This window comes from Oenanthe melanoleuca, chromosome 1A (assembly GCF_029582105.1).
Source record: "Oenanthe melanoleuca isolate GR-GAL-2019-014 chromosome 1A, OMel1.0, whole genome shotgun sequence".
NCBI lineage: Eukaryota > Metazoa > Chordata > Aves > Passeriformes > Muscicapidae > Oenanthe > Oenanthe melanoleuca.
The window spans coordinates 20,794,332-20,809,709 of NC_079334.1; the positions used below are offsets into that span (position 1 = coordinate 20,794,332).

At 43.3% G+C, this 15,378-nt stretch overlaps 1 protein-coding gene across 1 annotated transcript; it reads left to right on the forward strand.

Annotated features, from left to right (window-relative positions):
* Positions 1-300: 300 nt before the first annotated feature.
* LOC130248340 (uncharacterized) lies at positions 301-10,893 on the forward strand. The gene is made up of 3 exons (XM_056482050.1): positions 301-323; positions 670-1,064; positions 9,998-10,893. The coding sequence occupies exons 1-3, from the start codon at positions 301-303 to the stop codon at positions 10,174-10,176; spliced, it is 597 nt and encodes a 198-aa protein (XP_056338025.1). The 3' UTR covers positions 10,177-10,893.
* Positions 10,894-15,378: the final 4,485 nt, after the last annotated feature.

Below are 15,378 nucleotides of genomic sequence, written 5' to 3' on the forward strand. Positions count from 1 at the left end.
AAACAGTTTTATCTTTGACTGTGGTAAATAATGAGATGTCAGCAGCTGCATATGCCAATGGATATTCACCTCTTTTTCAAGGACAGTATTTAGAGACATGTGGGACCATGCCAAAAATCTTCCTCTTCTGCGAAGCTGCCCCTGCCTTCTAATGTCTACAGAGTCTCCAAACCGCCCAGTATCTAAGGACACCTGGGCCATGTGGCGTTCCCTGCTACTCTGTACAGACTCACGCTCACCTATAACTTCTTTCTATACTAAAACTCCCTTCCCCAAAGCCAGGCCTCCCAGTCCCAGCGCATGGCGGGGAGTGACGCGCACAGGTACAGTTTCCTTCCCGCTGTGTCTCCCCAGAGAAGCTCGTCCGGCCCCGCCGCGGGCACAGCTCCCGGAGCCCGCCGGAGCCCTCAGGGAACCTCCGGCCCGGCCCCTCAGGAACCTCCGGCCCGGCCCCTCAGGGAACCTCCGGCCCGGCCCCTCAGGAGCCGCCGGCCCGGCCCCTCAGGAGCCTCCGGCCCGGCCCCTCAGGAGCCGCCGGCCCGGCCCCTCAGGGAACCCCCGGCCCGGCCCCTCAGGGAACCTCCGGCCCGGCCCCTCAGGGAACCTCCGGCCCGGCCCCTCAGGAGCCTCCGGCCCGTCCCCTCAGGAACCTCCGGCCCGTCCCCTCAGGAACCCCTGGCCCGGCCCCTCAGGAACCTCAGGCCCGGCCCCTCAGGAACCTCCGGCCCGGCCCCTCAGGGAACCTCCGGCCCGGCCCCTCAGGGAACCTCCGGCCCGTCCCCTCAGGGAACCTCCGGCCCGGCCCCTCAGGAGCCTCCGGCCCGTCCCCTCAGGGAACCTCCGGCCCGTCCCCTCAAGGAACCCCTGGCCCGGCCCCTCAGGAACCTCCGGGCCGGTCCCGGCCCTTCACGGAGCCTCCGGGCCGGCCGTGCCCTGGGCTCCATCTGCCGGCGAGCGGCCGGCACGGTCCCCGATCGCTGCTGAGACCATCGGTCCTTCCCTGTTGCACTCGCTGACACAGTCCTTCCCAAGCCATGGCACTGTCACAGCCCTCCGGAAATTTTGTAAGTGCCAGCAATAGAGGGAGATGAATGCTTTTACAGGGGGAAAAAGCCAAAAAAATCCCCTTTACTATTCGGTTCACATCTTCTTCTAGGGGAGGTGGATGAAGAAAAATTAGCTGAAGGCCTTGTAAAGGTATAGCTGATGAAAGGGAGCCCAGGAGCCTGCCAGGATAGCACATTTCAGCTGGGAACTTACCTACTGTAACTCAGAGCTCAGTGCTTTTGTTAGCATGCTGCTAACTCATGGCAGACTAGCTGTGTCTGTAGAGTGCAGAGTCAGAAACACTGAGAAAGAAGTTGCTTTCTAGTTTATTCTTCACTTGTTCAGAGAGAGGGCACTGAGAATGGGGGGTTCATCTCCCTCACTCTGGGCAGCATCACATGTCGAAACAAAAAACAATGCTGTAAAAAATAACTACCTTTTCAGGCTCACACCACAGGACTCAGTCACTTGTTTGGCAGTCTGTGTTAAAAGAGTTCCACAGCAGAAGCAGCATCGTGGTACAGCAAAGTTCAGCACAATCCTACCTGGAGAAACCAACATGTTTGAAACTACTCTGTACATCTCTGAACTGCACAGTGCTAACATGCCCTATGCACCTAGAAAACAGTCCACATACAAATACTTAAAGTGCAATCATGGTTTAGCTCATCTCAGTTCAGTCCAATTCCACAAAGGGCAGTGTGAAGACATAACAAGAATTTTGTAGCTTCCCCCCCACCCCCATAAGATCACTGCATTAACTGGACACTTCTCATCTTACACAGAGAAGTGTTTCTTTGTTCTGTGCTTTTCCAGCATCTAGCAAATGGAGGTTCTTAGGTGTTAAAAGAGAGTGAGCTGCAAACTCAGTCTAGTACCTTGAGAAGCCCAGCTGGAAACTACATTTTGGAGCATTGAATAAGCACAGAACACAAATCAATGAATGATATGACTGCAGTTTCCACAACAACAAAAAAATCCATCAGATTGAAGCATGTTTCCAAGCAAACAGCTTCCACTGTGTCTGAAAGACACAGGCCTGGACTGCATGGAAAGAACCCACTGCAAGGTTGGATGCAGTTGTGATATGCAGAAGAGCCTGGGAAGACAGAGCTATTCCCTTTTCCCCTGACCTAGCACGTGTGGGAATTTTGGCCTGGGGGAAACTTCAGGTGCCAAATGAGGCATTAAACCAACCTCATTTGGAAAGCTTTGTTAAGAGTTGCAATTCTAAGCCAAAAAGCAAAACCCTCACCTGATCAATATTCCAGGCCAGCCAACACCTGAATCATGTACATTGTACAATCTATAAATGTAAACTCCTTTTGTCTGTGTTCTTCCAAATGCTGCCCCTGCATTTCAGTAGTGTGATCCAAAACCTAGTGTTTTTTTCAGCTGTGAACTAAGTCTGTGTGAGGAATGCAGAAGGGCATTAATCTTATTTCCTCCATGTGTAAAGGTCTTTAGTGCCCTTGAAATCTAGTACTTGAGCTGTGCGTGGTCCACGGATACTCAGCCATCATCCCAGGCAGGAAACCTGACTGCACGGTTCATAAAAAGTACACAGATCACTTGTTAATTGTGTTTTGTCATGCAGAGGGTGGCTAAGCATACCATGGAACCGTGGAATGGTTTGGGTTGAACGGGACCCTAAGGATCAAAGGGACCTTAAAGATCATCAAATTCCAGTCCCCCTGCCATGGGCAAGGACACCTACTAGACCAGGTTGCTCAAATCCCCATCCAACCTGGCTTGTTACAAAAAATTATTTGTTATCATTCTCTTTATCTGTCAGAAAGCAAATAAAAACAAGCTGCATTTATCACAGCTTCCTCAAGACAGACCCAAGCCTGTGCAAATTCTCTTTCTCAGTGTCTTTCAAACACTGCGTTTTGTCTTCTAAAACGTCACCAGGAAGACTTATCAACAATTTCTTGTGGAGACAATAGTGGGAGGAGAAGCTGACCATTAGCGCTAAAAAGCAGCTGCAAATTGGGTAGGCATGAGCCAGGTTAAGCAACCAGCTTGTACTTAAGGTTTAAGATATTGTTTCCTCATCTTTCTCCCTGCTGCAGCTTCAAATAGAAGAGATGTGCAGGTTAGTTTACTCTTTGTTATAAAAAGAAGGAGAGTCTGTCAGGGTCCACACACTAAGGATCTCTGCACTCTCTTTGGATTGAAGTATTCTCAATTTGATTAACTCAGTTACAGATAGTGAAAAGTTCTTAGTAAAAAGATTTTTGTGGAAGGCAGAGACTGTCCTTTTGAGGATGAAGGTAATAAAAAGTTTATGCTGCAGCTCTTCTTGATTTTCTGTATGTCCATTATCCATAGGCTGGATATTAACTGTGCAGTCACCTGTGGATGCTCTGCACAAACCACTGGGCTATTCTCACATCCAAAGAGAACATCACATGGTGCTGCAGCGTCCCAAGTGGGGCTGGACATTAGCTTCAACATGTCTGCACTGACAAGGTCCCTCACCACATCCCTTTTTCTACCGTCTCCTCCCTACATGTTGTCCACACTATTTCAAATGCATTCAGTGCCAGCTGTCTTACTCCTTTTTGTGAACTGTGTTATGCCTTCTGTATCACTATTACCTTGCATTACCAAGAGAAAAAAGTCCTTGGCTATGTATGACTGTTTATGTGTGTGTGTATGTAATTATTCTACTGCTGTGTTGTATTAAGGTAGTGCCAACTGAATATTTAGTGATTTAGCTTGTTATGCCTGAGGTGGATTTTTATTGAAATGTGATATTTCTATTATGAGCTATAAGCCCCAAGTCCAAAATATGCATCTTCAGAACTCTTCTCACAATATTCCCAGAAAATTAATTTCAGATGTATTTGGTAATTGCAAAACTTCTGTAATAATGAAAAAACATAGGCATGCTGCAAGCTTGATCCAACCAGCATTTCAATCAAAGGAACTTCTTATTTTACTTTTATGGCAGTCAAGGTGGGTGCATAACTTTTTAAAAATATTTAAGTGAAACTGGAGGTCTTCATGTATAAGCAGGAGGATGCTTGAATGCAGCATTCAAATTACTTGGCACTAGTTTTTGGTTTACGTAGCACAATTTCTGAATAACCACTGCCAGAACATGAAGTGGTATCTAGAGATACTTCCCATGTCACTATTGTTAGTCAAATGACATTACATGTGTTGTTAACTGAGCACTGAACTAAATGTGACAGACTTGGAGATGTAAAAACAATGTGATTTTGCTCTGCATTTTCTTCATAGTTCATCAAGAAGTTACATAAATGTATTGTTTAAAATAGAAACTGATAGGTAATAACAAGCTGCTTCTTAATCTTATCCCTATCATTAGTGTACTATCCTATAAAAATAAAATTAGAGAGTGTTTACCAAAGCTGGGAGTGACTGCCTTTTGTCTCCAGTATAGGGATGGCAATTAGTATGTAGTCTGCAGGGAAGATCCCGTGGATAGAGCACAAGGTTGTACCTGCCTTCGCAGATCCAGAGGAACAAATCTACATGATGCCCAGGACAGATGAATGCACAGGAGTCTGCCTGGGGCTCCAGCTCTGCTTTGATGTCAACAACATTTGTGTTTTCCTTATTAAGAAATGCTTTTAGCCCTCCTGGCCATGAAGGAAAGCTGGAAATGGCAACCTGCGTGTCATGGATAGAGCAACATCTGCTTGAATCTGCTGTCAGTGTCCAGCAGAGAGAAAGCCTATACTTAAAGCTAAAAGGAAATCACAGGGACTTTTTTTCCCCCCAAATAAATGAAGAAGACAGAGAAGATTTTTCATTTTTAAAAATTCCATTTTCATGGATTCCGTAACAAGAGCACTGACAACCTGAAAATGTCTTCATTTTTCAAAGCTTACTCCCATAATAAGGCAACCAAATGGAGTATTTCAGACAATTTTATTCTTTGGCAACCTGAACTGCTACTAAGCTTCAGTGTTCAGCCTGAAAGGAAATGAGCTGTCCTCTTACATTACCACTATTGTAGGCAGGGGTGGGGGGAGAGAGACAGACCCTGCACAAGCTGCCCCAAACAACCCTCACCAATCTGTGACCAGATTTCTCCTTGGCTGTGCAAAGGGCTCCTCAGTGCCTTGTTTTGGCCGTGCAGAGAGCTCAGCTTCTCTGTGCTATGTTGATGTGAGGTGGGGGTAAAATTTCACTTCCTCCTCAGAATAGGCTGTGGAAATAGTGGATCATAAAATAACACTACTCTTATAGTCCTTTCCAGTGTCTCACCAGTGACTGACTGACAGCTCACCACCAAAGGAGGCTGAACGAGTCAGGAACAAACCACAGGGAGGGGTGATCTATCAGGCAGCTCTTGTCTTGCTTTCTGAGCTGAGAAAATGCCCTTTCATGCCCCTCAGAGGTTGTCTGAACCAGACAATCTTCACCTGCTTCCTTCCCTTCCTCCCCTTTCTCCATCTGAGGCAGATCCATAGTGTGTGTCACAGCCACGGTGGTTTTAGCACCTACTGGGACTTGCAGATGATACAGACAATGAACCGATACGAGCACAGGGAAATGAGCTGGGAGCACAGCTGAGGAAGAAAGAGTTCATGCAAATTAATCACTTTTCAGGTAATTCATCAGTCCTGCCTGTGAAACAGATCATCCCACCTTCTGCAGGAATCTGGCCATCTATAAAAGCTTTTAGCATGTCCTAATGCATCTGCCCCTTAATGCATGAGCAGAAGCAATCTCAAGTGTGGCATTGCCTTAGCTTTCCAGTACTTGACTCTGCAGCCTCAGCTAATAATGTTCTTTAGCTGGACTTTCCGGTATGTGATTTTATGGATAAAAAGCAGACAGTGCACTTGAAGAGAGGCCAGGTTGGCACAAAGCTACAGAAATGTTGCTTTCCTATAACAAACTGCAAGAGGAAAAAGAAAAAAGTCCAACTATATATATCCCAAACAATTTTCATAGCCTGTGCCAATGGCACATCAGAAAATACAGAAATATGTTTGAAATGTTTGTGGTTATAAAAACATGAGATGGCTTCTTGCAGGAAATTTATTTGAAGTGCATGAAAGTGGTTGTGTTAGATGTCACTCAGAGGAACCAAACTAGGCTTTTCTGCCTCAAAGGCATAGATAGACAGCTTTAGCAGTTGGACCTAAACTTTGGCTCAAGTGTGTGCAGTTCGTGGGTGAGAGCCCAGAAGGATCTGTAGTTATCTGCAGGTCAGAAGTGCCCATTTCTCTGAAGTCTGAGTTCTGATGCCACTATATGAGTGGAAATGCCATGATTCAAAGAGCAACTTCAGGAGAAGAACTGTACAAACCATGCATTTGCCCTGTAATTGGACAGTTTGCTTTGGTATGCAACTTAGCTTCCCAGCAGAACCCCATGGGTCCATCCAAACCCTAACACTGACTTGCTGCTCTCCTCCAAAGATCCTTGAGTCACAAGAGTTTCTTTCTACCCCTGCTTCTGCCACTTCAGCACTTGGCCTTTGTCTGGAAAGGTGAAGCAAGGAAGCTCTAATGGGTCCCCATGGGGCATCACAGGAAGCCCAGGAGTGAGGAAGAACATCAGGCACATAATTCATGACCTGCCTCAGGCTAAAGGGGGCAAACAACAACAGCAGCAACAAAAACAAAAAAGCTCTTCCCTCCAGAGTAGAGTAATAGGAGTTCCCACAGGAGCCCATTAAACAAAACAAAATGCTGAGAGCCTAGGAATATTGTGCACTTCATCATTTTCTCAGGATCCCCATGGATAGGACAGGGAAAGTTGCAATGCTGTCTAAGTGGAGGGAAGGAACCTGGGAGGCGTGAGGGCTCTGCCAGGCAAGAGGGACTTGTACCTCCTTGGCAAGTGGAGGAATGTCTCCTTTGTGTGCCCGCAGGTAATATTTTTCCTTCTCTAGTCTGTACATGGATATCTTGTGCTCTCCCAAGATTTTACAGGGCCTCAGTGGACTGTTTGCTTGTTTTGCCATTTTGCCATCTGGCCATCCTAACACGACTGTCCCTAGCAGAGGTTGAAATTTTGATGTTTTGTCTAAATTTGGAAGTGACATTTTCCTCAGGTTTTGTAATTAGAACTAATGAATTGCTACAGTGCAATCTGTTTTACTTTCTCTTCATGGAGTTTGACCTGAATTTTAGCACTGACAAAGACGATGTGTTGACAAGATCGGTTGCAAGGATAATATCTCTAGTCTGCTCTGCAGATGTGTCTTGCTCCTCCCAGAATCTTCTCCTGCTATCAAGACTTTTTTATCTATTGCTCTCATTTCTCTGTCAGCAAAGAGTTTATTCTCCTCCTGGAACTGCCTATATTATGGCTCTGAGGATGTACTTTCATGCCCTCCTGCCATTCCTATTCAGGAGCAAAACCACCCCAGCTCATCCTGAAATAATACTTAAGGTCTTGCCAGGCAAGAGGATTCAGAATCAGTTCACTCCCTTCACTTTGTGGAATAAATATGGTTTGGGGTATTTGACAGACTAAATCACAAATTATTTTAATTTTCCCCATGATAAACTTCTTAAAAATTGCACGTATGGGTGCTGCAAAGACTGAAGTTTAAAGAAAACAGGAAAACCCTCAGCTTCTCTTGTGCTTTCTAGAATAAGTCACCTGAAAAACAGGCTTTAGCAACCAGCCTTTAACTGATTTTAATCTACTCCCTTTCCTTATAGATAGTGGATGGTCTCTACAGTTTTCTGAGGAGGAGAAGTGAAGAGGAAGGTGCTGATGTCTTAGTGCTAGACTGTGCAGGAATAATTCAAAGCTGAGCCAGGGAAGGTTTAGACTGGACATTAGGAAGCATTTATTTACTGTGAGGGTGGTCAAACACTGGAACAAACTGGATCAGACACTGGAGTCTTCCTAGAGAAGTGTTTGATGCTCCAGTGTTTAAGAGATATTTGGATAATTCTCTAAATAACATGCTTTAATTTGGTCAGCCCTGCGTTGGTCAAGCAGTTGGTCTAGATGATCACTGTAGGTCCCTTCCAACCACAACAGCCCTATTCTATTCTATTCTATTCTATTCTATTCTATTCTATTCTATTCTATTCTATTCTATTCTATTCTATTCTATTCTATTCTATTCTATTCTATTCTATTCTATTCTATTCTATAGTTCTTTCCCATCCTGAAAAGCTGCAGAAACCCTTTTATGCAAAAAAGGGGTTGTTCTTGGCATATAAATCACAGTGCTTACTGTATGAAGTAACTGCAGGAAAATCCTTGCATGCAAATCAGATGGATAAGACTACCACTTCTCATTCTGTAACATCTTTTCATTATGGGAATGTCTCGACTTAAAGTGGAAGATGAAGATGTAAGACAATTTTCACTTCCCCACCTGGGCTGTCGCAGGCGTGGTGTGCTTATCCCACAGGACATGCTGCCCTCTCCTGCTTGGCTTTGAGAGGCAGAAATAGTTCAAGCAGTGATCCCCTAATACTAGCTCTGTTAGCCTGAACATTCAATTAATTAGTGGTAACTAAAGCACTGTTTCACAACACTGTTTGCCAAGTCCATCATGTGAAAGGTGGTTAAAATCCATGGTGGGTGTCAGAGCCAGCTGGGAATTTTATGGCATGGTAATGCTTTTTCATTGTGGAAATCACAGCAATTTTAGAGAAAGGTAAGGCTGGCAAATCCATACACTGAAATCTGTGGCCATCCCAGAGAGATAAAAACCCTCTTACATATGCAGTATATAATTTTTTTATTCCTGTATAAGTTATCTATGCAGTAACTGTTTTCCAGGATACCTCACAGACTGGACTGCTGAATTTGAGAAAAAATATCTACAGAAAAAAGTGGGCTTAACAACATAATGTGATAGTTAATTATGCATCCTGTTAATCAGGATAGACAGCAGCCTTATGAAAAACATACATACTGCAACTTCCCCTAAATGTTTTTTTTTTTTCATCTATGAGATCAGGAAACTGGGTCAGCAAATGCAAAAATGTGCATTTGCTCTGCACAGACAGAGCTCTACCCTACCAAGCTGGGGTTGTTTGGATTCACTGTTCATTAAAATAAAATAATTTTTTTAAAAATCTTCATGTTCTTGAAACATGCTGTTCCAATAGTCTTTAAAGGGTCATTTTGCCATGTGCAAGATTACTGCTTTATTCAAAAATGAATTGATAATAGTGGAAAAGTAATTGAAAGTTCAACAGCAAGACAAAACATTTTATTATGATCAAAATGAAATGTTTTTATTGAGCTGAGGCTAATGGACTGAAAAAAAAAAAAACCCAAACCCCACAAAAAACCCTCTTCTTTTTTGAGTCTATCAGAGTTTGACTTTTTCTTCTGGTTTGGTGTGGGAGCATTCCTTAAAATCTCAAAATCTTTCCAGCATGAGAAGGCTGCTTCCCATGAAACTGTACCCAGGCTGAGACCAGGCTTCTCAGGAATGAGACAAAGGATGCCAGCTCCACCCCCATTACTGTAACATCAACATCTCCCTCACAGCCAACTCACTGATGGCCAGCTAAACCTAAACCTTCTGCCTAAGTACTCACTTGGTCTGTCTGTGGCTTTTTTTTTTTTTTTTTTTTTTTTTTTTCCCATACAAACACACTGAAAAAAGCACGTGTGGTTAAGAACACAGAACAAAATAACTCAGTCTCCCACTCCCAATCTGTGCATTGCGTGGTCAGTTTGGGAGTGGGGGATGTATGTACTGTACTCCAGGCATGTAAATTTAGATAATTAATGTAAACTACTTCGTGAGGCTTTTTCTCTTGAAAATATAGGGAGAGACGTGCATCCTGAGGGGTGTTAGGTACATTTCTCTCAGGCATTTGCCTAAGGATACCTTTAATTGCCCATTTGGCAGTGCCAGTCTCCTCCTCATTGGCAAATGAGAGTTAGTTTGCCATGGCACTGTTTCAAAGAGTACCTTCTGCTGGTATTTCTTAATGGATTATGCAGTGAAAGCCTAATCCTTTAATTGCAGGTGCCACTGCAGGACAACAGCAGCTCAGCATAGCACCAGTGATTCCTCGTAGCATTCAGTGGCTTCTCCTTCTCTTCATCACCTGGATGATGAAGAACCATTCCAGGTCACAGGAAGTTCGTTTCCATGCATCACCACAGTCATATATTCACTACCAAGCTACAATCAATTTGAAATAATGAGCTACAGGTCATGGTAATTTCTGTTTTAGTCTGTTATTGATTCCTTGGGCTTTCCCCCACCTTTTTTCTCCCTGGAGAATTGGTTTCATTTCGGTTCATATGGATACTGTAGCCTTCTTCAGTACGTAGGGAGAGAATTGTTCTCCCCCATGTTTTCAAGACTGGCCTCATTGAGCATATTCCTTCTTTATTTTTAGTTTTTCATCAGGCAAAGAGCAAAAAAATCAAAGCTTGTTTATAGCCATGCTGGACAGTTCTCCACGACAATTGCTGCTCCAAGGCCTGAATTGTTATGAATAGGACAATTTGTGATCTCTCCAGCCCTTCCCACATTCAAAGCAAATTGTTCTTCCCTTCTCAATTCAAAGCAAATTGTTCCCTATTATGGATTAACTAAAGATTTTTGATAGAAAAACCTCTACGGAGGGCTCAGGGGGGCTGGCAATGGAGAAGAAGCATTATGAAATATAAGAATGAATTTAACGGAGGGTGACGTTGTTAAAAAACACCTCTAAATTATGTAATCAGTGACCTGGGCTCAAACTGTTTGTGTCCTTCCTCTCTTGCAATCCTGCTGCTGTTACGGGTTTTGGCTTGGGAGAAATATTTTTCTGAGTCCATTTCACCTTGATGGATTATGATGCCATTTTAAATGTCAATTGATAATAATTGTGCCATAAAAAAAACCCATCATAAATGTTATCTGTTTAAACCTACCATGTCCCTTTTATTAATATTTCTAATTTATGAACATTTTGAGAAATCTACAGAGACAATGGGGCTAATAAATCTGAGGTGAGAGGGACTCCAGAAGCAGTCTGTGTGAGCTTTACGCTAGATCAATGCCAGCTGTTGAACTTTGAGGAGATCAGAGCAGCTCAGGTGTCAATGGGGAGATGGGTAGATGCCAGTAAGGCATAAAGGATGGAAGACAACCCACAAGGACATGAGGCTTCAGGGTGATGTGGGCAATTTGCAGCTGCAGGTGCACTGGTGTGTCTCTGGCTGCCTGAGCTTGCTGACTTGCTCTGAACAGCTGACTGAGCACAGGCCCTCAGAAAGGAGCTGCTGTGAGCTGCAGCATCCACGCTGTGCATAAACACTGGACAGCTCTGACTCTGAGTCACATTTGTGAACAGAGTTTAAAGGAGATGCTTCAGAGGCATTGAGCAGAATATCATCCCATTACTGCCTTTATCCAGTGGAAGAGACCAGCGGGGCAGGAATGGTCCTGTTTCATGACTGACAGGATGTCCTGGTTTTAAGGACACATATCTGCCAATAAAGGCAGAAGCTTCTCTTTGAAATGGAGAATATAAACACTCTCCCTCCAAATTATTATAAATTTGAAATTAATGGGCTCTCAGGCAAAGATATGGGAATTAGGAATAACAGTTCTTTACTGGGAAAATTAAAATAGAAATACAGTATTACAAAGAACAACCCCAAAACACTGAGAGTCAGAATACAGCCTGACACCCTGTCAGTCAGGGTGTTGGTAGCAGTCCCATTAAATGGTGGCTGCATCCTCCTGCAGTGGCAGATGTGGTTCAGCTGAAGCAGTGCTCCTGTAGAAGGGTGCAGCCTTCCTCCAAAAGTCCAGGGATGATGTAGGAAGGTCCGGCTTCTCTGGAATCCAGAGGAAAGAAGAAGGTAACTTGCTGTCCAAAATCTCAGTTTTTTATCTAGGTAGGAAAGGCTTGGCTCCTCCCCCTGGCTGGAGTATCTCCCATGGGATGATGTAATTTTATCAGTCATACAGTGGGACTGAATGGGCCAGCAGCAGATGATATCTTTCTGGAGGGAGGATGGGTTGTGGAAAAGATAAAGATGATTGCTCCATCTTGTCTTAAAGATGGCCCATTAGTAGATAATATCTGCCACGGAGATAAGGAATCACTATCCCACCCGGCTTCAACAGATATAGAATGCAAATTTCTGGCCACATCAACCCAACACACAGGGTAAACACAACTCTTCTTCCTCCTTGAGATAGCCAGTATAGGGCAAAAAATTCCAAAGTATTGATCCCAAGTTGATTTTAAGTCTGTGCATCCAGAATTTTTCACTTCCTGAAATGCTTTAATTTATAAACCTCAGGGGTTGTGTGGACCTCTAGATTTGCCTGGCACCAAGAGAATGAATTGAGAAAATCAACATGGCATGATTTTGTTCTAGACAGTCGCCTTCTGCTGTATAGGGTTGCCTTCAGAGCTCAGCAATCCCAGAGGAAGATGTGTTTCCTGCCTCAAGGAATTTATAGACTAAATTAGATGGGTAGCACAGTAATTGTAACAAATGAGTGTCATCTGCATTTCCAGGTCAAGCAGAAATACGTAATATCCCCAAACTACCCTGCAAAAGCCAGCATATTAGAACTTAGCAGAAAAATGACTTCTTCATTCTCCGGTAATTTAAAAGTAAATAATTTCTTGTTTTGAACTTAAATAATTTGTTACATTTCAGCAACTCAGTCATTTGAGAAAGGGGGTCAACTGAACTATTTTAATTTGCAAATTGTTCATTTGCATTTCAAGGGTTTATTTTTTGCCACTCATCTTTATTTTAACATAATACAAAGCAAAGAAATTCTGAGCAAGCAGTCATTCCAAAGACAATATTTAATATATTTTTAACTAATAAAATTGTATTTATCACTATTTTTCAATTTCTGTATCAAAAATAGCAAAACGTTCAAGTCTTTTGGTACTACTTAAACATTTTGATATCAAACCTGCCTTTTTTTCTAAACAAACTTTTGTACACAAAACACGGGATTTATGCATCATTACACTGCTGCTTTCTAATCCCTTTTCAAGAGTTGCCACTTATTTATCTTATTTCCTACTTTAGTGCTTGTTTTGTTTTCCTATACAGAAGAACATATATTTCTCAGTTGGCATCGCCCTCAGTTTTAATAAAAAACAATACAATCAGACAGAACAAAAATAAAGCCTTCACAAGGACACTTTCAAGTTGTAAATTTGGATGTGAGCATCTAATTTAAGCACACACAGAAAATCAACTTGTCAGTGCAAGCAGCAGGGAGGTTTAAAGTTGCAGACTGTTATACAAACATGCACAATTTGATTTTGTGACATGGAACTACAGAATCATCTCAGCAGGTGCCTGCACAGAGTGAGCTGGTGGCAGTGGAGACAGGCAGTGCAGACACTCTGAGTATGGGGTAATGCTTAATTCACGCTTGACCACCGAATAGAAGTATTTATTCTATTCTGAAATGGAAACTTGGGTCTACCTGCCTCAATTCTCTTTACTTCAGAATTTTTTTAACATGAATGCACATATATTTCTACCAGAAGGCTACGTTGCTCCCTTTCAAATCTGTGTGTGTTTAACTCAGCAAAAAATGAAGCTGGGGCAAGGAAGAGGGATAGGAGTTATATTTTTTTGCCCTGTGGCTAATTAGGCTAATTTACTCAGCTATTGCACCTAAAGATATGGGTCCTCTCATGAGGAGTACTGGAACCTATCAAACTTCCCTGTGAAATCCTCCTCTTCCTCCTCCTCCTGCCCCTTCAGCAAGAAAGTAGCCCCTTGAACACCCAGTTTTTAATAACAAACCAAAACCAAAGTTTTCCATAGCAAAGGAAAATATGGCCTTGTTTCATTTAATAATTGAAGCAAAGAAATCCACAGGCTTTATTACTGCACCTATATAGATCACTTGGAAAAATGGACAGCAGGGGAGGCTAAAAAAAAGACGTCCCTAGATCTGTTTTTCCTTGTGCCTGAAACTTAAAGGTAAAAGGTAGCACAGTAAACATCAGAGTTTAGACACTGTAATGTATACTAAATTAATACAGTGAAGGCCGGGTCAAGGACTCTCAACTTGAGGCATCTGGGAAGTAAGATTTGAAGCCATTGCTGTATATAAAGCCAGAAAGCAAGAAGCGTGGCTCCCTTTTTAGTGCCTCAGGCAAACAGAGCAGGGAAAGTAGGGTGTCTGTAAAAGAATGTATTAGGTTTCTTCTTGTGCTTTTTCGTGGGTTTTGAATCAGGAATCACAAGGAAAAAAGGGAAATCTCGTTGTTAAATAGGCAGTTTTAATCCAGGGTATGGATTCAGAGCACCTTTCTTTCCCTTCTCCCCGCATACAGACAGCATGTTCACCTGCTCTCAGCCCATAAATTACCTACTCTTTCATTCTGCCTAAGCAAAGAAGGGGGACACATCCCTCTTTGTGTGCCCAGCTGGGATTGCACATTCTGGCAGCAAAGCCAGAGAGGACAAAGTGTGGCTAGAGAGACATTCCCCCAGTGCAGGGATCGGGAAGATGTTCCCTGCTAAATGGAGAAAGCCACAAGAACTTTTGCACCCACTCAACAGCTCCCACCTCATCACACAACCAGGAATGCACAAGATCCTCCTTTATAGAAACGGCAGAGGGATGCAAAGGGAACAAAGGAAAACACTTCCCACTCTTCTCCACATATGTCATCAGTGTGAAAGACACTCACTGGTCTATCCTGTCACCTGGAGAGAAGTTTGATTCATAAAATCAAATAATTAAATATTCTTCATCACGATTGGCTGCATCATTTTGAACCTCTTCCATTGTTCTTTTCCTCATCACCCCCACTGTTTTTCCAGTATCTAGAATCTGGAAAAAGCCGAAAGCCTTTCATCTTATCAGGTGTGGTTTATTGCCCCCTGGTTACACAGTAATTTTGGTCTCCACTCCATGAAAAGGTCATATGATGGGATATCAGCTCAAGAATTGTCAGTTTCGCTGGACAAATAAGGCAGGGACCGCCAATACAATTATAAGAGCCTGATAAGGAAGGCACAGAGAAGAGCCAGCAGGAAAGAGAGAAACGACCATAGCAATTTAAAAGGTGAGGGACGATCCCAGAAGAAGACAAGAAATGCCCCTGGCGGGGAGGGAGAGGGAAGGAACGGGAGTGTATCTAACCACATTCTTCCCAAAATAAAAATTAACAAGAAGATAGAAGTGGCTCAGGAGAGGAATCACAGGTATTCACCCTCATTAACCAGAAATCTCCCACTGTGCTGGATGCCTAATTGGGAGGTGTAAGCAACTGGTGGGATGATTATCAAGCTAGCTTGCGTCATAGCTCAGGATGGAAAGAAAATAATGTTTTCTCTTTAGAAGCATGTCGGGGAGGGTGGGGTAAGAGGGCACTAATTCCTATTCCTAGATGTGTTGCAAGGGCC